General features: G+C 36.3%; 1 protein-coding gene across 3 annotated transcripts in view; it reads left to right on the top strand.

Moving 5' to 3' along the window:
• BAZ1A (bromodomain adjacent to zinc finger domain 1A) overlaps positions 1-23,522 on the top strand; it is a gene marked incomplete at both ends in the record, with an annotated part of 90,265 nt that overhangs the window by 26,998 nt on the left and 39,745 nt on the right. For all 3 annotated transcript variants that reach the window (XM_084240911.1, XM_084240909.1, XM_084240910.1), the window contains 7 exons: positions 4,043-4,189; positions 12,369-12,470; positions 15,408-15,495; positions 18,003-18,137; positions 18,885-18,984; positions 19,804-19,970; positions 22,324-22,419. In XM_084240911.1, coding sequence (XP_084097037.1) covers positions 4,043-4,189; positions 12,369-12,470; positions 15,408-15,495; positions 18,003-18,137; positions 18,885-18,984; positions 19,804-19,970; positions 22,324-22,419 — 835 coding nt within the window. The remainder of the gene's footprint in view (positions 1-4,042; positions 4,190-12,368; positions 12,471-15,407; positions 15,496-18,002; positions 18,138-18,884; positions 18,985-19,803; positions 19,971-22,323; positions 22,420-23,522) is intronic.

Here is a 23,522-nt window from a genome sequence, read left to right as displayed (position 1 = left end):
GATAGAAGAATTTGACAATATAGAAAATAATAAGTATATTGTTATAATCTCTTTTTTTGAAAGATTTAATTTAATTTATGCATTTAAGAACTGGGGTGTAGACCAGAGGTGAAGGGAGTGAGAAGATTCACCAGAGACAGAGTGCGGAGCAGAACAGGCAGGTCTACTGAAATACTTTGCTGAGGGGAGCAGCAGGCGAGACAGGAGGGGTCTGCTATGCCTTGTGGGTCAGCAACTTGGCCAGGGATAGAACTCATCCCACAGTGGCTGGTGATAGATTGATAGTGCTGACACTGTAAACCCTGTGCCACCTGGAAGGCCCCAACTTGTGACTTTTTTTTAAAGCAACTTGAGATACATTTCACATACCACAAAATCCACTATTTAAAATATGTACAGTTCAGTGGTTTTTAGTATATTCATATTATAGAGTTATACAACCATTACCACAAATTTTAGAACATTTCAATATCCCAAAAAGAAAGCCATGGCTATTAGCAGGCACTCCTTTTTCCTTTCTGTCCTTCTTCAGCCCCAAATCCTGGCAACCATTCATCTACTTTCTGTCTCTAGCATATAAGTGGAATCATATACTATATGGCTTAGTAATACGGTTTCTTTCAGTTAGCTTAGTATTTTCAATATTCATCCATATTGTAGCATATGTCACTATTGCCTTCCTATTTTTTTTTCCTGGATAATATTTCCTTGTATGAATATACATTTTAATTATCAGTTGACAGACATTTGGGTTGTTTTCACTTTTTTTGGCTGTTGTGTAGACACATCCTCATCTTATGATAGTTCATTGAAGATTTTTCAATTTGTGATGCTGCAAAAACCATACTCAGTGGAAACTGTACTTTGAATTTTGATCTTTCCTTTGACTAGCGATGATATGACATGATACTCTTTCATGCGAGACAATAATGAGCCACAGCTCACAATCAGCTGCATGATTATGAGGCTAAACAACCAATACTCTGCTATTTACTACATGACCAACATATATACTATATAGCAGCTGTATACTATATGACCACAATACGTTGTGCTTTATATTTTTTCTTCCCATCATATATGTTTTTCACTTTTAGTATAGTATTCAATAAATATGCATAAGAAAATCAACAGTTGGGCCTCCCCTGGTGGCGCAGGCAGTTGAGCGCCACACTGTGAAGCTGCCCACAGCCTCTGCAGCGACGGTTCAATACCAGCCAGCCAGCGAGGGTCCCACATGGCGCAGCAGACCTCTCCTGTCGCACCTGCTGCTCCCCTCAGAAGTATATTTCATCAGTCTGCCTATTCTGTTCCCTGCTCTGTCTCTGGTGAATCCTCTCACCGTACCACGCATCTGGCCTGTACCCTGGTTCTTGTGTAAATGAATAAATAAATCTTTAAAAAAAAAAGTCAACAGTTTATTGCAAAATAGGTTTTGTGTTAGATGATTTTGCCCAGCTGTAGACTAAATGTATTATGAGCATGTTTAAAGTAGATGAGGTTAAGTTTTGATGTTTGGTAGATCAATTGTATTAAATGCATTTTCTACTTATAGTGTTTGCGAACCTGTCACTTATCAGGATTTAACTCCTGATAAATTGTTGTGGAATTGGTGGGTCATATGGTAATTCTGTTTAATCATTTCAGGAACTGCCATATTGTTTTACCAAGTGGTTCTACATTCTTCTCTAACTTGTTACTGTGACTCCCTTAATAGAGATAAAACCCCATGGGTTAAGTAAATGTGTATTGAAATTGATTTTTTTTTTTTAATGATTGTATTACCAGAGGTTGAGAGTGAGGCTAGAGATGCCTGTCACTTAAATAGAGCTGAGATAAAAACACTAAGGGAAAGTATATACCTACTAATAGACATGTAATAGAACTTTGGAAGAATTCTATTTTGCTAGTAGGAGGAGAACAAGGACCCAGCAGAGAGAAAGGGTTCAGCTATATAAGTGAATGTTGCAAGCATACTATATCAATTGATAGGACCATGGAAATAGGATTTTTAAGAAAGAAAGAGGGCAGTAAAAGTTTGCAAGAGGTAAAGACTGAGGCAAGACTCTTGAACTAGTATATCACTGTGACTTTTCCTGGAACCAGTTCCTGTGTAAGATGATAAAATTGGGAGTGTTTAAGGAATGGTAGGAAAGCAGAAAAACTATGTGAACCACATATTTGAGCCACCTAACAGTAAATGGAGGGAGAGAAAACGTCATTGAGTGGGGATATGTGAATAGATGAAATGGTTTTTTTAAGGCTTGAGAAGACCTGTGAATAAGCACTAAGAAAAGAATGTACAACACTGGAGAGCAGGCTATAAATTGAGGGAAGAGTGACCATCAATTTATTTAAGAAAATACATACAGGGCAGGGAAAGATGCAAGTTATCTTTACTTGACTTTCCTTTTGCCTTTTTTTTTTAAGATTTATTTATTTATACAAGAACTGGGGTACAGGCTAGAGGTGTGGGAGGGTGAGTGAATTCACCAGAGACAGAGCAGGGAGCAGAACAGGCAAATCGACTGAAATACACTGCTGAGGGGAGCAACGGGTGAGACAGGAGAGGTCTGCCATGCCACGTGGGCATCTCCCTGGCAGGCTGGGAATCAAACCCGCACTGCAGAGACTGCAGACAGCTCCATAGCTCTGCGCTCAACCCGCTGGACCCCCGGGAGGCCCTCCATTTGCTTCTTGACAAAATGTTTCTGTATAAGGAGACATTTCTAAAAATTGTACTAGCATTTTTCTTGAAATCAAATGTGGCTTAAGCAGACCCTTACTGGATTTACAAAGTGAGATGGAAAAAGATGGTCACTCTTCCCTCAATTTATAGCCTGCTCTCCAGTGCTGTACATTCTTTTCTTAGGGATTATTCACAGGTTTTCTCAAGCCCTGGTCTATCTAGAAAGCTGGAGAAGGGATATAAGCTTTCCAGAATAGTGAATAGCGTATGTCTTATCAGAAGAAGACTGAAGATACACAGGAGTAGAAAAGTGACGAAACAAAATAAGAGGAAGAGATGTAAGAGAATCTTCCAGTGTAAGAATATGAACAGTTATGAAAGATAAGAACATTTGATGTTAAGGAAATCAAGGAACCTAAGTCAGGATCTTTCTCGTTTTCTGATATTAAAGGGTTGGGACTAAAGCTTTGAGGAACAAGGAAAAAGTTAGAGAAATCTCTGGAACTGTCAAGAAAGGAATGGTGGGACCAATGGAAGTAGGAGTGGACTATTGTGGAAGATTAATGGGGCTTTTTTTGGTGGTGTGAAAACATACATTTGTAGAGTTTTGAACCGGTTACCCCAGTAATGTACACCAACTTTACTTCAATAAATATAATCAGAGAAAAATTAAGATGCTGTAGAGAGGGGAAAATTATTTCGGCCGTAATAGTGAGTTTCTAACCATGAATTCCTGCTAGACTCATGGTTTCAAAGCAGAAAATAAAGAAATTCGGGGAGAAAAGATAGTGTGGACAAAATAATGCTTTTTTTCCTAACATTGAAAATAAGTGCAATAAAAAGTGGATTGAGTTATGTTTCAGTTATGGTAAATGAATTTGAAATGGCACTCTATAAAATCCAAGTAAAATGGACAGAGGTAAGGGAATCTTTAATACGGATATTAGTGACCAGGAAACTTTCCAGAGATCAGAAATCATAGCAGATGTTACAGTGAGCATGAACAAGGTTATGATCATTAGCATTTCAGAATTAAAATTGTTGGATGCTTAGAAAGACTGAAAAGCCTAATCTGTATGAGATATTATGCTAGTATCTGATTTTCTAAATAGCAACATATATAATTGCTAAGAGTATTGATAAATTGACCTTTAAAATAATTTTGTATTTTAAAATTGTAGCTAGCATTTGCTTAAATTGGATGGACAGATTTTCTTCATGATTCACTTTGCTATATCAGTCAGCCAGTTTCTATAAAACAAGATAGTTTTTATTTCAAAATAGATTGTTCTGAAATGTTTGGCTATAAAATATTGAATGGTTTTAATTTTAAAATGTATCATTTTCTTTCAGGTTACAGTGTAGGATTTTGGAGGTCCTTCCTCCATCACATCATCAAAATGGTTTTGCTAATGGACATGTCAGCAATGTAGATGGAGAAACTATTATCATTAGTGATAGTGATGATTCAGAAACACAAAACAGTTCTTTTCAAAACGGGTAAGTGATTTTTATTAATTTTTAAAGTGTTTATCAGATTGGCTAATAATACCCCATCAAAATAATAGTTCTTTATTCTCTTCTTTCTTTCTGGTTTTACTACAGTATAGTACCCATTTAAACAGTGTGATTTAGCAACACAAGTTGGAATTTGCGAAATTGAAGCTTACCCTGTTAACTTTTTTTTTTAAATAGAGGCATGTTTTATTTATTTATTTGTTTGTTTTGTTTATACAAGCACTGGGTACAGTCAGAAGTGCGGGAGGGTGAGAAAATTCACCAGAGCCAGAGCGGGAAGCAGAGCAGGCAGAAGGACCGAAGTACACTGCTGAGGGGAGCAGCGGGCAGCAGGAGAGGTCTGCGCGCCAGGTGGGACCCTCCTCCGGTGGCCGGGGAGCATCTGGGGATCGAACCGGTGCCACAGAGGCCGTGGGCAGCTTCGCAACCCAGCGCTCAACTGCTGCGCCACCGGAGAGGCCCATTACCCTGTTAACTTTAATCAACTGTTTTAAGAACATTTGGAACTCTCCTCATTCACCTTTTGTTTACTTGGGAAAATTTATTCTGTATCTTAATTATTATACTTAACCACCTTATGGTGCTTATGGTAAAGAAACTGTAACCTTCTGAAATTCAGTTAGTTGATAACCTTTGTCAGCTAAGTGCCTTTGGAGAAAAATCACAAACATATTTAGATTGATATTGTCTACAGGTAAGTTTAAAATCTCCACTGAATCCTCAACCAATTAAAATTCCTTTTATATGTGTAGCCCAGTTCCCACAACTGTTCTCCACAACAGCTGTTTCTAAATCTTTGCTGTTCTATTTTGTTCTCTCTTGCCTGTTAAGCATCTCACTTAAAAGTGCTTTCTCCAACTTGTCTTGGTCTTTTTCTGTTTTCAGTCAACAGTACCATAATAATCAAATAAGAAATCTGAGGCCTTCTCTTAACTACTTCTTTAACTAAAGCCCTTGCTCCTGGCCTGTAACTATCAACCTTGTAGTTTAGAACCTTGTAGTTTAAGTTGTCTTTTTGTCTGATTGTAGCTATAACTAGGATATGAGCATTAATTGTGGCCAGGCACTGTGCTCAGTGCTTTTATGCACATTTTCCATTCCTAGAAGAGTGTTGTTACTCTTGTTTAACAAAAAGAAACTGATCCTTACAGAGGTTAATTCACTTTGCCAATGTCATCTAGCTAGTACATTGCCTTGCAGAATAAAATTATTTTTAGGGGAGTGAAATAAACATTACTGGACCTATTATAAGGCTTTTGATATATATCATTTTTTCTTGAATTGCTATCATTAAACAGAAAAACTAATCAGTCTCTCATTGAATACAGGGTTTGGGGTGCAAAATTAGTTGGATATTGTGGTTGTGAATGTATGTCCTTCAGTAATTCTGACAGTTCCTGTGTTTTATTTTGACTGTATCACAGACTATAACTCTTAAATGGAGTTTGACTATGCAAATCTTGAAGGATTAAATATAGATTATATGTAAAATATTTTAATAAATGTTAGAATATAAACATTTATGTATTTTTTAATTTTAAAATGATTTATCATTTAAGGCTATTTTGTAGAAAGTTTTAATATACTTTTTAAATTCATTTAGGTATTGTGAAGCGCTTTGAAATGAGGAATGTCAAAATTTTTAAGTTTAGCATTCTAGTATATACTTTTTTTTTAATGAGTATTTTTTTTTATTAAATAATAAATTTTATTTTTATATTCCCCCATACAACTGCACATGCCCCATTCTGACCCCAATCCCTCCCCTCCCGGCCCCCACCCCCCAAAAAGTGTCTCTGGTTCATAGTTTTTTGTTGATTTTGATTTTCACTTTCTTATAGTTATTCATTTTCCTGATCCCTTATTTAAGTTTTCTAGATTCCTGCTATGAGTGAGACCATCCGGTATTTTTCTTTTTGGCTTATTTCGCTGAGCATGATCCCTTCCAGCGCCATCCATGTTGCTGCAAATTGCATGTGTTTATCTTTTTTGAATGCTGAGTAATATTCCATGGTATATATGTACCACATCTTCTTGATCCAGTCATCTATTTTTGGGCATTTGGGCTGTTTCCGAAGCTTAGCTATTGTAAATAGTGCTGCTATAAACATAGGGGTGCAGGTGTTCTTTGGAATGGATGTTTCTGTGTCCTTTGGGTAAATACCTAGGAGTGGAATTGCTGGATCATATGGAAGCTCTATGTTTAGTAGGTCCAGAAATCTCCACACAGCTCTCCATAGTGGCTGGACCAGTTTGCACTCCCACCAACAGTGCAGGAGAGTTCCTTTTTCTCTACAGCCTCGCCAACATTTGTTGTTGCTAGTTTTTTTAATATGTGCCATTCTCACTGGTGTAAGATGGTATCTCATGGTAGTTTTGCTTTTTTTATTTTTTTTTCTTAAAATATGATAGAATCCATTCTCAAATGCAAATCTTTTTATTTTTTTTAAAGATTTATTTATTTATTTATACATGCACTGGGTACAGTCAGAAGCGCGGGAGGGTGAGAGAATTCACCAGAGCCAGAGTGGGGAGCAGAGCAGGCAGAAGAACCTAAGCACACTGCTGAGGGGAGCAGCGGGTGGCAGGAGAAGTCTGCGCACCATGTGGGACCCTCCTCGGGTGGCCGGGGAGCAGCCGGGGATCAAACCGGCACCGCGGAGGGTGCGGGCAGCTTCGCAACCCAGCGCTCAACCGCTGCGCCACCAGGGAGGCCCTCTCATGGTAGTTTTGATTTGCATTTCCCTGGCTACAAGTGATGTTGAACATTTTTTCATATGTCTGTTGGCCATTTGCATTTCCTCTTCAGAGAAGTTTCTTTTTAGCTCTTCTGCCCATTTTTTGACTGGGTTATCTAGTATATACTTTTTAAAATTTGAATATGAGCTGCTTGTATATGTTGTGGCTAATTTGTTACCCTGAATACAAAGCAGATTAATTCAGAATTGTAATAGTAAACATTTTGCCTATCATATGTAGCATTTACAGCAAAATTTCGTTGGTGACTTCTGTGTGTGCCACTTACAACAAACTCATCAAAATTTGGCCATGAGAGTCAATCAATCATAATTTCCTGCCTAAATAAACTGCCTCATCCCTTGAATATAGGTACTTGAGATAGACCCTTAGTATAGGAAAAGTGAGTAAGCTGATCAGTTACTTTATTTGCACTTATTTGTAACCTTTTGTGATTCTTACAAAAATCTGAACCTTCATTATATGTCAGCATCATAAAATGTCTAGTTTGTAGATTGCTATTGTTATATCCTGAGGTTCCAGGAAAGATGATAGTCATCTTTGGATCTTTACTCTGTTACAGAGTTTTTTCTATTAATTCCCTAATTTAACAATTTTTTAAAGATTTATTTATTTATACAAGCACTGGGGTACAGGCCAGAGGCACGGGAGGGTGAGAGAATTCACCAGAGACAGAGCAGGGAGCAGAACAGGCAGAATGACGAAGAAATACACTGCTGAGGGGAGCAGCGGGCGAGACAGGAAAGGTCTGCCCTGCCATGTGGATATCTCCCTGGCTGGGGGAATTGACCCAGAGCTGCAGAGGCTGCAGACAGCATCACAGTGCTGCGCTCACCCTGCTGCATCACTGGGGAGGCCCTATTAATTCTCTAATTTAAATGAATAAGAAATTTACTTCAAGGTTCCTCTTTGCCTATAAAGCATAATCTGGATTTTCTCATGTTTCCGTTAGGAGGATTGAAGGAAGGGGAAGGGAACAAATATTGGCCATTTTCCGTGAGTTTAAACTATATAAAAGCATATGTTGTCTTATTCCTCAGAACATTCTGTAAGGATAATTATATTCTGTACATTGAGAAATAGAAGTTCAGAATAAGAAAAATTTCCCAGCATCATTAATTTCATAATATCTGTAAGAATTAATAACCAGAAGGAAAAAAAATCTATAAGAATTACACATTTAGGGGGCCTCCCTGGTGGCGCAAGAGGTTAGGGCGCAGCACTATAAAGCCGTCCGCAGCCACTGCAGCATGAGTTCAATTCCTGGCCAGGAAGGTGACCCACATGGCGCAGCAGGCCTCTCCTGACTCTCTCACTGCTCCCCTCAGCAATGTATTTCAGTTAATCTGCCTGTTCTGTTCCCCACTCTGTCTCTGATGAATCCTCTCACACCCCCCCCCGCCTGTACCCCAGTTCTTGTATGCAGAAATAAATCTTTATAAAAAAAAAAGAATAGCACATTTAGAATTAAGCCTAGGTCCTTAAAATGATCACCAGTTTTGTTTTGTTTTATTTGTTTTTTTTTTTTAAAGATTTATTTCTGCATACAAGAACTGGGGTACAGGCCAGAGGTATAGGGAGTGAGAGGATTCACCAGAGACAGAGTGGGAAACAAAACAGGCAGATCGACTGAAACACACTGCTGAGGAGAGCAGCCGGCGAGTCAGAAGAGATCTGCTACGCTTTGTGGGCTGCTCCCTGGCCGGGGATCGAACTCGTGTTGCAGTGGCTGCAGATAGCTTCATAGGTTGCGTCAACCTCTTTCACCACCAGGGAGGCCCCTGATCACCAATGTTTTATGAAGTGTCTGTGTATGTTAAAAAAAACATGTAACATATTTGCCATTTTAACCATTTTTAATTGTACAATTTAGTGACATTACAGTCACAGTGTTATACAGATATCACCACTATTTGCAAAACTTTTATTACCCCAAACAGAAACTCTGTAACCATTAAGTGATAGTTCTCCATTCCCTTTTCCTCCATCCCCTGTTATCTTGAATCTGATTTCTGACTCTAGGTCCACAGATACTTCTTTTTTTTTTATTATTTAAATTGTTCGGGTTTTTTTTTTTTTTTTAAAGATTTATTTTATTTATTTATACCCAGGAAATTTCTATAGATCTAGGAATGGAATTGCTGGGCCATATAATTCTATGGTTAACTTCTTTTTTTTAAGATGTATTTATTTGTGTTTACAAGAGCCCGGTTGCAAGGCAGAGATAACAGGGGATAAGAGGATCCACCAGAGATGGAGTGGGGAACAGAACAGGCATACTGACTGAAATACACTGCTGAGGGGAGCAGCAGGCGAGACAGGAGAGGTCTGCTGCACCATGCGGGTTGCTCCCTGGCCCAGCAGGGGATTGAACTCGTGCTGCAGAGGCTGTGAATTGTTTCATAGTGCAGTGCTTAACCCCTTGTGCCACCAGGGAGGCCCTATGGTTAACTTTTTAAGAAACTGCAAAACTGCTTTTTACAGCAACTGTACCATTTTATATTCATACTAATTTGTTCACATGCTCACCGTTTTTTGTTTTTTTGTTTGTTTTTTTGATTATAGCCTATGAGAAGTGGTATCTCATTGTACTTTTGACTTGCATTTCCCTAATGACCACTGATGTTGAGCATCATTTGATGTATTTATTTTATTGGTCCTGATATAAGTCCTGTACCAGTTTTTAAATTTAGGTTGTTTAATGACTTCTTTAATTATAATTCTTTAAATATTCTGATCCATCAGAGTTTTATAAATTGACTATTTTGATACATTTGAGGGAGCTTATTCACTTTTTTTCAAAGCCAAATACCATAGCAGTAAAAGTAGGAAATTGAAGACTTGGTTTTTTAAATAAATTTACATTTATTTCCTCAGGATAGTATATTACTTATTTATCAGTGTGGGCATCAGCTGTGGAGTCTTACTGAACAAAGCAGTAACTGCATAATTAATTTTGTAGGTCAGCTTTTGTTGATGGACAGTGATCAAGGTTTTAGGAAACTGACCACTTATTTATTTCGGGATTGAAAATAACACTTTAAATGTGTTTCCTACACTAAGCTTCTAAAAAAGACTAAGAAAATTGTTGCTTTTCCTTCGCATCGGAAAGCCTATTTCATGTGTATGTGGTAGCCCTGGACATTTTAGTGTCTTAGCACTAACATTCTTGCAGAACACTTTATGATGTCTTTGCCAGACTTGGTTTCTAGAGTAACATTATGAAATCATTTTTTCTCAGTTATTTACCCTGAGGTTTATGACAGAGCCTTTGATTACACCAATCTAAGTGTAATTGAGATTGAGATGAGGCTAATTTTTATAATCATGACTATTGGATACTTTGTATATGTTTCGCTTTACATATGCAAGTTTAAAGATTAAATTTAGAATTATGTTTTATTCAGATATTCAATGTATCTAAAGCAAATTTTTATTTTAAAAATTCGCTTCTTAGCTCTTATTTATAGCCCTTGATAAAAGTCTAAGCTACATTTTAGAGAAGATAATTTAATTTGTAGCATATAAAATTGAAGTAAAGAGATTTAGAGTTTAATCTATTAGTCTTCTGAGAATGATAACATGTATCATCTGTCTGCTCTCATTGTTCCTTTCTTTACTCATCTCTTATGTTTGCCCACTAAGAATGGGTTTAGCAGCAATTCCACACCTAGGAATTTACCACAAGACACAAAAACATTCATTTGAAAGGAAACTTTTACTCCTATATTTATTGCAGCACTAATCACTAATACCTAAGATAGGGAAACAGCCTCAAGGCCCCCAAATATATGAATGAATCAAGAAGAATGTGGCATATATACACAATGGAATACGATTCAGCAATCAGAAAGGTAAACTTATGCCATTCATAGCAACATGAATGGAGGTAGAAGGGCTTATGCTCAATGAAATAAGTCAGAATGAAAAAGAAAAAATATAGGATGGTTTCACTCATGGGGGAATATAGGGAAACCAAACAAAGGGTCAAAAAAAAAAAAAAAAAAGACAAAACTTTCAGGCAAACTGTAGATCTAAGGCAGACAGCAGGGGAGGGAAAAGGAGAGGGGTTAAAACAGGGAGGGAAGGGCAGAAGGGACTATGGTGACAGTTCTTGGGTTATATGGTGGTAGTTTAGTATTTGACCCATTAGGCTCTTAACTGCTTATTGGATGGATGGGTGGATGAATGGATGACAAATGAATAAATATACCCTCAAAGGAAAGAAAAGATAAGAATTTGGGAGATGGGATAAAATGTGTAACCTCTGCTAATTCTTTTTTTTTTAACTGTTGAGGTTCTCTGTTTTATTTTTTAAATATTTTATATATTTTTTACATCATTGTTCATTTCTTTTAAAGATTTATTTATGCATACAAGAACTGGGGTACAGGTCAGAGGTGTGGGGGGGTCTGAGAGGATTCACCAGAGACAGAGTGGGGAAAAGAACAGGCAGACTGACTGAAATACACTGCCGAGGGGAGCAGCAGGCGAGTCAGGAGAGGTCTGCTGCGCCATGTGAGTAGCTCCCTGGCCAGGGGTCGAACTCATGCTGCAGAGGCTGCGGATAGCTCATAGTGCTGTGCTTAACCCCTTGCACCACCAGGGAGGCCCCATTGTTCATTTTTAAACAATGTTTGCTTCCCCCCTCCCCCTCTTAGTTCCCATAGAATTCCTTCAGCAATGCACCCTTGCACCATCACCTCAGTCCCCTGTGCTGCTCCCTCCCTCCCTCTCTCCGATCCCTCTCCCTCCGCTGCAGGATGTCTCTGGCTTATAATTGTCTGGGTCTTTTTTGTTATGTTGTGTTGTGTTTTGTATTATTATTTTTTTCCCCTGATGTCTTATTTGGTTCCCCTGTACTCCTCCTATAAGTGAAACCATCCAATATTTTGCATTTTCCTTCTGACTTATTTCACTGAGCATAATTCCTTCTAGCTCCATCCATGTTGCTGCAAATTGCATGAGTTTATCTTTTTTGATTGCTGAGTAGTATTCCATTGTGTATATATACCACATCTGCTAATTCTTAACATGGATAAGCTACATTGTCTCCACTTTTACTCTGGAGTTACATAGCTATGAAGAAGAAAATTTGAAAGCAAATCCAAGAGCTATTTGTTTCTTTAACCTAAACTGGGTGCTCTGTGCTTACTCATCTCTAGTTAATTTCTTCACCCAAGGAATATATATTGACTGTGTAAAGTACCCATGAACATATAATAGTACTTTGTACCATTTTAGATAGTAGAATGGTGGTGATGGGTATTACAGTAACTTATAAAATCCTAGATAAAATATAAATACGTTAAAATCTGTTTATGTTCTTAGAAACTAGATTTCCATTTAAATCTCATGTTTCTATACAAATTATTAACTGATTTGTGCCTTTGCTCTTTTATAGGAAGAAAAAAAATACAATTGATCCTTTATTATTCAAGTACAAGGTGCAACCCACTAGAAAAGAATTGTATGAGTGTACTATTGTTAAAGCAACACAAATCAGGTAAGATTAGGTAACTTCTCTTTGCTGGTTTAACATACAATAATTAGATTAGGAAGATCTGATATAATAAATAGGTAGTGTTGCAAGTGCTTGCTTCCCTTTTTGAAATAAGGGTACATTTATTTGCTCATAAAATGAATCCTAATAGACTCCCTGAATCTTTTTTTAGTTTAGTAACAAACCACAAATTGTATTTACATCTGAAGATTTAAGCAGGATTCAATTTATGAAGTACATCTCATGAGAAAACTTGGTGTTCAAAGTTGAAAAATCTGGGGTTGCTTACAATACAGAACACATTTATAATATTTCATTCCTTAGACACCAATATCTGAACAGTCTCTCCACTCTTTTTTTTTTAAAGATTTATTTATGCATATAAGAGCTGGGGTGTAGGCCAGACATTCAGGGGGTGAAGGATTCACCAGAGACAGAGCGGGGAGCAGAACAGACAGATCTACAGAAATACACTGCTAAGGGGAGCAGCGGATGAAACAAAAGAGGTCTGCTGCGCCATATGTGTCGCCTCCCTGGCTGGGGATTGAACTCGTGCTGCAGTGGCTACGGATAGCTTCATAGTGCTTCATCTTAACCTCTTGCACCACCAGGGAGGCCCCTTCCCTACTCTTTAAAAACATAAAAATAAAAAATTAGTATCTTTAAAAATTCCTGTTTGAGGTCAATTGAAAAAGAGAGATTGTGAGTAGTAAATACCAATTTTTAAGGGCTGGCTTTTAGTTACGTAACTGTATCTTAGGAAAATCCCTATTGTCATTTGAAAGCAAGCAGACATTAGCTAACTATCAGCTTGCCATGTAGAACTTACTCTTACCTTCTACTTGATATAAAATAATTTTACTTATTCTTTTATCCTTGTTGCCCCATATATACTCATATAAGCCCAAAGAAGAATGATAATAGCATATATGTTAAGTGAATTCTGAACAGGATATATTCTGTAACTGTTATAGCTGTATGTAGTTTTTTGACCTGCTCCTTTTCCAACCTGCACTGGTTCACCCCTCCTTAGGCAGCCTGGTGGTCCTCTGTCCCTGGGAGGTCACCATATTGATGCTAAACTTAGTGCAGACACCTGGTCAGCATACCGCACTATAGCCACACAACTCCTGGGCGCGAGCAATCCTGGTTAAACCTTCCAGGTAGCTGGGACTACAAGTGTGTGCCACTGTGCCCAGCGTTGTATATAGTTTTCTGTTTGGCTGGTTTTTTTGGGGGGCGGGTGGGGAGGGTCCCATCATTAATTTAGGATCTCTGAAGCATTCTACATTTTATTACATATTGAAAAATATTTCCAAGATAATGCTCATGGATTATTTAAACCTTTGAATTTGTTCTGTTTATGGACTAATTAGCATACTTGAGACTACCAATTTTTTCCTTATTCATAGTAAAGTTTTGACCTTTTTGGCCTTAAATTCAAGATGTGTTCTTTATACACTGTAATTCTGTTTCATACTTTTCATTTTTCTATTTACCTTTTGACTAAAACTTTAAATATAATTCTACTAGATCTTGCTTACAATCTTATTTCCTTCTTAATTGGAAAACTGAAGAATTGTAAAAAGTAATATTTGATGGTAGAACACTTAAGTGATTAGTAACTCCTTATTAGTATCAAAAGATAGTACAATTCCTGTAATAAAGAGATGATAATATTCCCATGAGAAAGATTTGATATGATAGAATAATAATGACAAAAAAACTTTTTGTGATTATGAAAATACTACATGGGCAATGTATATAATATGGTAGCCACATAATCACTGTTGATAAGTTGAAACATGGAATAATGAGAAACTGAACTTTTTATTTTATTTATAAAAACTTGTGGCTGGTAGAAGTCACATAGCATAGTATAGTTCTTGAACACAAATATATATTCAGTAGTCAGCAGATAATTACCTTCTCTTTGTCAGCTACTGTATGGTACTGGGATATAGTAGTAAAAACTAGACCCCTTTCATATAATTTTTTGTATGGTCTAGAAAAAATACATGCTTTTGGGGGAGGGCGATTATGTTAAAATGTCTATATTTATTCACTCCCACACACTTTTGCCTTGGCTTTTTCTTGAAAGAAACACATAGAACTGTCTTAAAACATTTACTTTTTTTCAGAATCTTGCATGACCTGAAATTAATTTGTGGGGTGTTTACTGTTTTTGTTTTTTGTGATGGTATTTGTTTTTGCTGTTTTTGAATTTGGTGGCAAAGGGGAATTTAAAATATTATATGCTTAGAATCTTGATATAACTCTGAGTGCTGATTTAAGTGTATATATAGTCTACTGATTCTAGTTTTTTAAAGATTATTAAGAATGATGCTAGCTTGAATGATCATCTAATTTTATAAGGTATGGTTTACTCACTATAGTTTATTTTTCTTGAGTTTATTTGATTTTTGATTGGTTTCTAAGCATCAAATGCATGTACTAGTTTTGTGATGAACATTTATAATAGAGTTACTCGGGCCTCCTTGGTGGCCGAGGGGTTAGGTCTTAGCTTCGTCACCTGTGTGACCTGAGTTTGATCCCCAGCCAGGGAGCTGACCCACGTGGCACAGCAGATCTCTCCTCTCTCACCCGCTGCTCCTCTCGGCAGTGTATTTCAGTGGATCTACCTGTTCTGCTCCCCACTATGTCTCTGATGAATCCTCTCACCCGCCGCACCTCTGGCCTATATCCCCAGTTCTTCTACACAAAAACAAAAACAAATATTTAAAATAAAGTCACAAATAGGTCATATAACACTCTACATAAATACTTCTGTATAATGTTCTCACAAATACTATTGGAAAATGAAATATCCTTCTCTTCCTAGGTTTGAAATTCTGGTTGTAGATATACAGAGGTTGTGGATTTTGAATTGAAGTCTCTGAAACTAACACGTTCCTCTTTCTCTTCCTCCTTCCCCTATAGCCGGAGAAAACATCTATTTTCTCGTGATAAACTAAAGCTTTTTCTGAAGCAACACTGTGAACCACAAGATGGAATCATTAAAATTAAGGTATTCAGAACAGTGACATTATTGTTGGGAAAAAGGAAAAAATGAGAAAATAACTAGTGTTATATAGTTGTGACATGGCAGAAATGTTTCAAAGATGATTGAAAATTGCTTTTGATTGTGAGTTTGGCAACATACATCTGAAGAGGTATGAACATGTTCCCCTATATCATAAACAGTGTTGTAAACTAATGTCACCTCAGTAAAAATTATAGGAAAAAAAAAATTGGGAAGTAAACCTAAAGTGGATAACTTTCCTTCCTGTAAAAACAAAACAAAAAACAAAGATGGCTGAAAATAGCTCCCTTTTTATCTGGAGCCATTTTTTAGTACTTTTTTTTTTAAGATTTATTTATTTATGCATACAAGAACTGGGGTATAGGCCAGAGGTGCAGGGGGTGAGAGGATTCACTAGAGACAGAGTGGGGAACAGAACAGGCAGATTGACTGAAATACACTTCTGAGGGGAGCAGCGGGCAAGACAGGTGAGGTCTGCTATGCCATGTGGGTAACTCCCTGGCTGGGGATCGAATTTGTGCTGCAGAGGCTGCGGATATCTTCATAGTAATGTGCTTAACCCCTTGCGCCACCAGGGAGGCCCTAGTACTTTTTTTTTATATATATATATTTAAGTACATACTGTATTTTACAATTGTTAAAATTACCATGTCACTCAGTACTACCGCCTTTTTTCTTTATGTAAAAGATCAACCAGAACAGGTGAGAATAGATGTAAAACTTGGAAAAAGAAAAGTCACGGATGTTGGGCATCTAGATTCAAAAAACAACGCTAAAATAGATCCTACTGGATAGGAGAATGCTACTTAATCAGAAACCAATACTAAGATTATATTTTATTCTTAAGGTTTAGAAACCTCACATTGTATGCTAAATAAAAAGTTAAATGGTAAACAAACTAATTTTTTTCTTTTCCATTTTTTTCTTATTTGTTGTGGTAACATTGGTTATAATCCTATATAAGATTTAAAGGAATAGGGATCTGAGAAGCTTCTCAGATGTATGTCATCTGATGACAAAATAGCTAGAAATAGATGAGAAAATAGCTAGAAAATAGCTAATACCACACCCACCACCAAAACACCCATAGTCCTTTACTACAGATCATAAGCTCCCCCCTAAAAAAAACCCTAATTTTTAAAAATGAGAAAACATTTGACTCACATTGGAAAAGAGAAACCGTAAGTTAAAAAATCATAACATGAGTTAGAGATATATGCATGTATCAGAAATCCACTGCTGTATGCTTAAGGTTTGTGCATTTCATTATATGTGTTTTATCAAAAGAAAAGAAATATGTGTATGTGAGTTTTCTCTGTGGGAAAAGTAGCACTTCAGATCTCTAGAGACTAAGGTAGATTATTTGATAAATGAAACTGAGACACTTGGTTAATTATTTGGAAAAATTAAGTTAGATCTAACTTCAAAAAAAAAACAAGTCTTAACTTTATGCATACTGAAGTATTTGAGGAGAAATAGAAAAGAACTACCAAGGTTGAGATTGATTTGACAATGTAAACTTACATAGATTTAAAAATATTCATGCATAGGGCCCTCCCTGGTGGTGCAGGGGTTACAAACACAGCGCTATCAAACTATCACCAGCCACTGAAGCATGATTTTGATCGCCAGCCAGGGAGAAAACCCATATGGTGCCATATGGTGCCATATGGTGTGGCAGACCTCTCCTTTCTCACCCGCTGCCCCCCTCAGTAGTGTATTTCAGTAGATCTGCCTGTTCTCCCCACTTTGTCTCTAGTGAATCCTCTCAACCACACACCTCTGTCCTGTACCCCAGTTCTTGTATCATAAATAAAAATAAATCTTAAAAAAAATAGTCTAGTAGACATGTATAAAAGCTGAACAAGTTCTGAATTCAAAGTAAAAGGAGAGGAAGTCTTTTGGATTTAGCAGTTATCCTAGAACTACACCACTTCTGGTAAAATGAACTTGACGTCTTTCAATTTAATTCTGAGTTGAAACTCTATGATAATTTGTCAGTTTTTCTGCTTTTATCCAGGCCATTCTTGAAGTTTGATACAAGTTGTCACCTAAATTGGGAGGTGGGGGGGAGTCTAAATGTTCAGCATTAAGGAAATCATTAAGAAAATGTATTGGATTAATGTCAATTTTTAATGTTAAATATTTGGATTATTTATTTACATAGAAAATCTTGTGAAATTAGTCAAAAAGGATTATCATTATAAATGTGATTTTGAAATAGATTGACAATTCAAGAAACTATTGAAACATTTGTGGGTATTTTATGAAGTAATCCTTTGACTTGTGGTTTTCTGTCTGGTAATGCTAATTATATAGTTTTAAAAGGATCAGTTAAGCTAGTGGAAATGTATATTACAACATATAACACATGAAATTCTGAGATCTTTGATCTGTTTTTTAGATGGAGGTCATAATGCTATAATAGAGCATACCTATATATATGGTTTATTAATATGCTAGTATTTTCCCCTTTGTCTTTTTTTATAAAGGCCTCATCTCTTTCAACATATAAAATAGCAGAACAAGACTTTTCATATTTCTTTCCTGATGATCCACCCACGTTTATCTTCAGTCCAACTAACAGAAGAAGAGGGAGACCCCCTAAACGAATATCTATTAGTCAGGTAAGTAGAGAATAGACAAAAACCACATCATAGCCCTTAGTAAAGCTATTCAAAATCAAGAACAGTGTTTGACTCCCCTCACCCTTGTAGCTTGTGGTAAGGAACACATTCTTTCACACACCACCACATTTATGTAATCTGTGTTATAGTAACAGCTCAGCAATGACCTTGTAGAAGTTTAGGTGTGAATTAAGATGGCTCTCATATCACAGGGTATTATGCCAAAATGGAAGCAAGCATTTAAGCGGTTACTAAAATGTTGAGCAGGGTGTAAATTATGGAACTGAAATGTAAAGAACATTTAAAAGATAATAAAATAAGAGTGTCACATTAAGCTGATTAGAGATATTATTCTCAAGAGAAATAAAGTAAAAATAAATGTTTCACACTGTTTAATGTTGGCCACAAGAATGTTTCTGACATGTCTTTTCTCTGCCTCTTTCATATTTGATGTACCCTGTTTTAATTTTCCAATACTTAAAGTTTCTCTTTATATACTACCAGTTTTTTTCCTGGGAGGCTTTTGTACTAAATTGCGGGGCTAGAGAATTAACTCATATTCTCTATAGTCCTATGGTTAGAGTTTTTAAAAGTTCAGTTATGCTTTAGAATAAAACCTTGTTTTATTACAAAGGAAGTATAATTGATGAGTACTTAATTTTTTTTATTCTTACTGTAAGAACAAGACAGACTCGGTTTGTAAAATTTATGGTTCTATAACTTTAGTTTCTTGGTTTGTATTTTCAGGATGACAGTGTTGCTATTAAACAGACTATTGCTGGTTATAGGAATAAAGCTACTAAAGAAAGAGACAAACTTTTGAAACAAGAAGAAATGAAGTCACTGGGTAAGTTTTAACAGTCTCCAAAAAAAACTGTTTCAGTATAAAAAGAATATTTCTCTGTGCCAGGGCTGGCGGGGGGAGAGGGGGTCTAAAATGGCATATTTCTTGTGTTTGTGTGTGGTTTTTTAAGCATAGGTTTTTTTATCTCAGCTGTCAATTTTTTTTTTTTTTTTTTTTTTTGGTGGGACCCTCGCTGGGGATCGAACTGGCGCTGCAGAGGCTGTGGGCAGCCTTGCATCCCAGCGCTCAACCGCTGCGCCTACCACCAGGGGAGGCCCTCAGCTGTCAATTTTTATCAGTGAGACTTCTGTTCATCTCTTTTAAAGCAATATTTTAAGGCATGTCCTATTCCCCGTTAAATTGGTGAAATGCTAATTAAACACAGGTTAGAATTGTTAGGGCTTATAACTGTTTTGGACCTTTTTTATATTTTAAATTCACACTACCTTATAAAACATTGTTTCCCAAGTTGACAATCCATAATGAATCATTTGAGATCTTAATAAATGAAGACTCTAGATTTGTAGCTCTAGGTGGGAGAAGAGAGTCTTCAATTCAAGCAAGGTAACTCCTTGCTGCTGGTCTCTGGTCTAGAGTGAGTAAGTAGCAGGGCATTTAAAGGAAGGTATGTGTTTGTCTCAGTACAATAGTTTGTCTTAAACCCAGCCAGTTGCTTTTCCATTTTAATTCTGATGGTTCCAGTAATTCATAACCCCTTTGAATCTCTACTGATCCCACTTAACCTTAAATTGTTTCTTTTGTTATATTAAAAATGTGTTATTTTCTGTCTGTGTACAACGCTAAATTTGACTTTCTCCACAGCTTTTGAAAAGGCTAAATTAAAACGAGAAAAAGCAGATGCCCTAGAAGCAAAGAAAAAAGAAAAGGAAGATAAAGAGAAAAAGAAGGAAGAATTGAAGAAAATTGTTGAAGAAGAAAGACTGAAAAAGAAAGAAGAAAAAGAGAGGCTAAAAATAGAAAGAGAAAAGGTATTCAAGTATATTGGCTATATTCTCCCCACATATAGTACTTTACATATTTAAATTCATGCTTAATTTTCATATGCTTTTGCCACTTTGACTCATATATGTAGTTTCTGGTAAGCACTAGTGATCGATGTTGCTTTATTTGCCTTTTGCTTTGGAAAATTCAGTGAATGCCTACTTAGTTCAACACACACACACACACACACATGCCTTTATACCTCACTTAAAACTTATTTTAATGTTCAATTTTAGTGATTTTCTTCATTACTTGGATTTTTTTTTTTTTTTGGAAGATGGTATATATAAAACCTTCAATCGTAGAATGTATAATTCGAAAAATACAATTAAGTCTATTACTAACAATGAGGCCTCCCTGGTGGCCTAGGGGATAAGTCTCAGTGCTGTCACCACTACCATCTGAGTTCGATTCTCCTGTCTTGCCTTCCTCTCCCCTTAGCAGGATTTCAGTAGCTCTGCCTCTTCTGCTCCCCTCTCTGTCTGATTAATCCTCTAATCCCCCCCCCCCCAACACTGCCCCGGGCACCTCTGGCCTATACCCCAGTTCTTCTACGAAAAAATACATATTTTTTTAAAAAGGCTATTACTAACAAGTATTGCTCCTTGAAGAATTAATGTATCTCTGGTAATAGGGTATTACACAGATTTTGACAGATTTCAAAGAGCAAATCTTTGATTATAATCTTTGGTGGTAGGTAATTCTTCGAGAATTCTGTAGCTGGTTTCCTCCACAGTTAGTCATGTCATTGTTTTAGGTAGTAACAATTAACCTTGGGTGATCACAATACTTAGCTGACTAAGAGATATTCATTTAGGGGGCCCCCTCTTCTTCCATTAGTTGGATGGAAGATAAACATGGGTGGATCATCAGGAAAGAAATGAGAGAAATCTTGTTCTGCTATTTTATATGTTTCTTAATGATTTCCTTAAGTTGTTTCAAACAGACCATTGAGGTGGGGTGTCTAATACATGTTTGCTCCAGAAAATGTAGAAAGCAAAAAAACCACTTGTAATCTGCATGGTAATATTTACAGATAGCATTGCTAATACTTTGATTAATTTGTACTTAATCTGGGCCTTAAAAAAAGAGACTGCAGCATTCATGCTTTTGTATATTTTGTTTAACACTATTATAAATATTTCTTCATATTTATAATAATGTTTAAGAAATATGAATACTTTCTGACATACATAGGTATTTGTTTGCCAAACATGAGCTTTTTTACATTCTTGGCAACAGTGAATGGGTAAACCCATCTTATTTCCTACAAGAATTATTTTTGCAGAGTGGAGACGACATATTTCAGCTTACTACTAAAAACACAGTAAGTTCCATATCTAGTCATTCTTTTCTATGTTGAAAATTTGATAAATGTACATCTGTGTTCCTAAATTCCAAGGAAGAGAATAGTATTGATATGTATTTATTAGAAATAATTATAATTTTTTTAACCTTGTGCTTCACTAGAGACTTTTGGTATCACTATTAATCTTGCAGTTTCAAATACCAGAACCAAATAGTAGGGTTTCAAAAGGTCAAATTAGCAAGAGAAATGGCCTACATTAAAAGAAGCATCTACCGGGCCTCCCCTGGTGGTGCAAGTGGTTGAGCACAGCGCTGTCAGACTGTCTGCATCCTCTGCAGCACGGGTTCAGTCCCGGCCGGCCAGCAAGATACCTGCATGGTGCCACAGACCTCTCCTGTCTCGCCTGCTGCTCCCCTCAGCAGTGTATTTCGTCAGTCTGTCTGTTCTGGTCCCCGCTCTCTCTCTGGTGAATCCTTTCGCCCTCCTGCAAATCTGGCCTGTGTCCCTATTCTTTTATGCATGCATAAATAAATCTTTTTTTTAAAAAAAGGAGTCTGCTTACTGTATTATAATATTTCTTTTACTTGCTCTTTTCTTTGTGTCTGTCTAGCTCTTTTTCAGGTTGAAATAAATCTTGAAAGCAACAAATGTATTACAAAATATATGGGAAGATTTTATTTTCAATATTCTAACAATTTGTTACCTACATTTTCAAATATAATTGATTTGAGTAGGGGGAGAGCTGCTATGGGCAGAGTAATTGGAGTAGTATTTATCCAGTAGCTACTATGTGTCAGACATTTTTTAACTTGTCATTTCAGCAGTGTTTTGATCAGTGATTCTAACACTTTAGTCTGCATCAAAATCACCAGAAAGGCTTATTAAAACATCAGTTGCTGGACCCCAACCTAACCTGGTTCAATAGGTCTGGGGTGGGACCTAAGTATTTGTATTTCTTCAAGTTCCCAGGTGATGCTAATACTATGTCATAAATTTCATATACGAGTTTTTTTTTTTAAACTTTTTTTTAGGAAAGAGAGAAATTACGTGAGGAAAAGCGAAAATATACAGAATACTTAAAGCAGTGGAGTAAACCTAGAGAAGATATGGAATGTGATGATCTTAAGGTATAAGCATGTAATGTGATGTTTTGCACACCCTCGTACACAGTACCCTGTGTGTCTTTGCTAATGAAACCTTTCTTTTTAATAGTGGCTTCTTCATATTTAACTTAGAGGAAACAGCCAATTGAACAAATGCTCTATGTAGAGTTCTAAAATAGCATTGTTAATATTTTATAACAAGCTTTGTGGAGATAATTGGTCATTTGTGTAATCCTTGTTAATCCAGTAACCACTAGGACCGGGCATTCATTTAGTTTTTCTGCTAAAGATCTCTGCTTATCTCTAGAAATTACCAAACGATCTAAACTGAGCTCATTCATCTTTGTTTATTAGGAGCCATTTATAAGTCACTGGATTGTGAGTTACTTCTATTCCATGTTCTAAGAAGATACCACATTGAAGATAATATTGACACATCTAATATCTTAACCTCAGAATCTAGGTTAAAAGTTCCTCTTAATTAGAAAATGTAATCCAGAAATACTTCCTCATTTGTGACAATATGGCTAGACCTTTGAGGGTATTATTATAAGTGACAAAGTCAAACAGAGAAAGATGATAAATACTATCATCACTAATACTAACCAAATACTAACCTCACTCATAACTGAAATCTAAAAAAGAACAAAACAAACTTGGGTCATGGATACAGAAAACAGGTTGGTGGTTGCCAGAGGCAGGTATGGGGTATGGGTAAAAGAGGTCAAAAGTCACAAACTTTCCATTTTAAAATAAAGTCCAAAAAAAAAAGTCATGGAGGTATAATGTACAGTGTGATCACTACAGTTAATAATATATTGCATAGTTGAAAGTTGTTAAAGGAGTAGATATTAAAAGTTTTTATCACAAGAAAAAAATCTTTTTAACTATGTATGATAATAGTTATTAACCATACTTCTTATTGTGGTCATTTCATAATGTATACAAATAATAGAATCATGATGTTATATATACCTGAAATTAATAGATTATATGTCAGTTATACCCAATTAAAAAAATACATTTCAGTTTAAAAGCTGTATTCTTAGTGTCATGAAGAAAAGCAGTCTCTAGAGACTATGATTTAGTTAAATTGGAATAAGACCACATCTATAATTTTGTAAGTT

The sequence above is a fragment of the Talpa europaea genome (assembly GCF_964194135.1).
Source record: "Talpa europaea genome assembly, chromosome: 8".
In the NCBI taxonomy this organism is placed as follows: Eukaryota; Metazoa; Chordata; class Mammalia; order Eulipotyphla; family Talpidae; genus Talpa; species Talpa europaea.
Note: the sequence above shows the minus strand (reverse complement) of the source record. Positions and strands in the feature narration are given on the sequence as shown.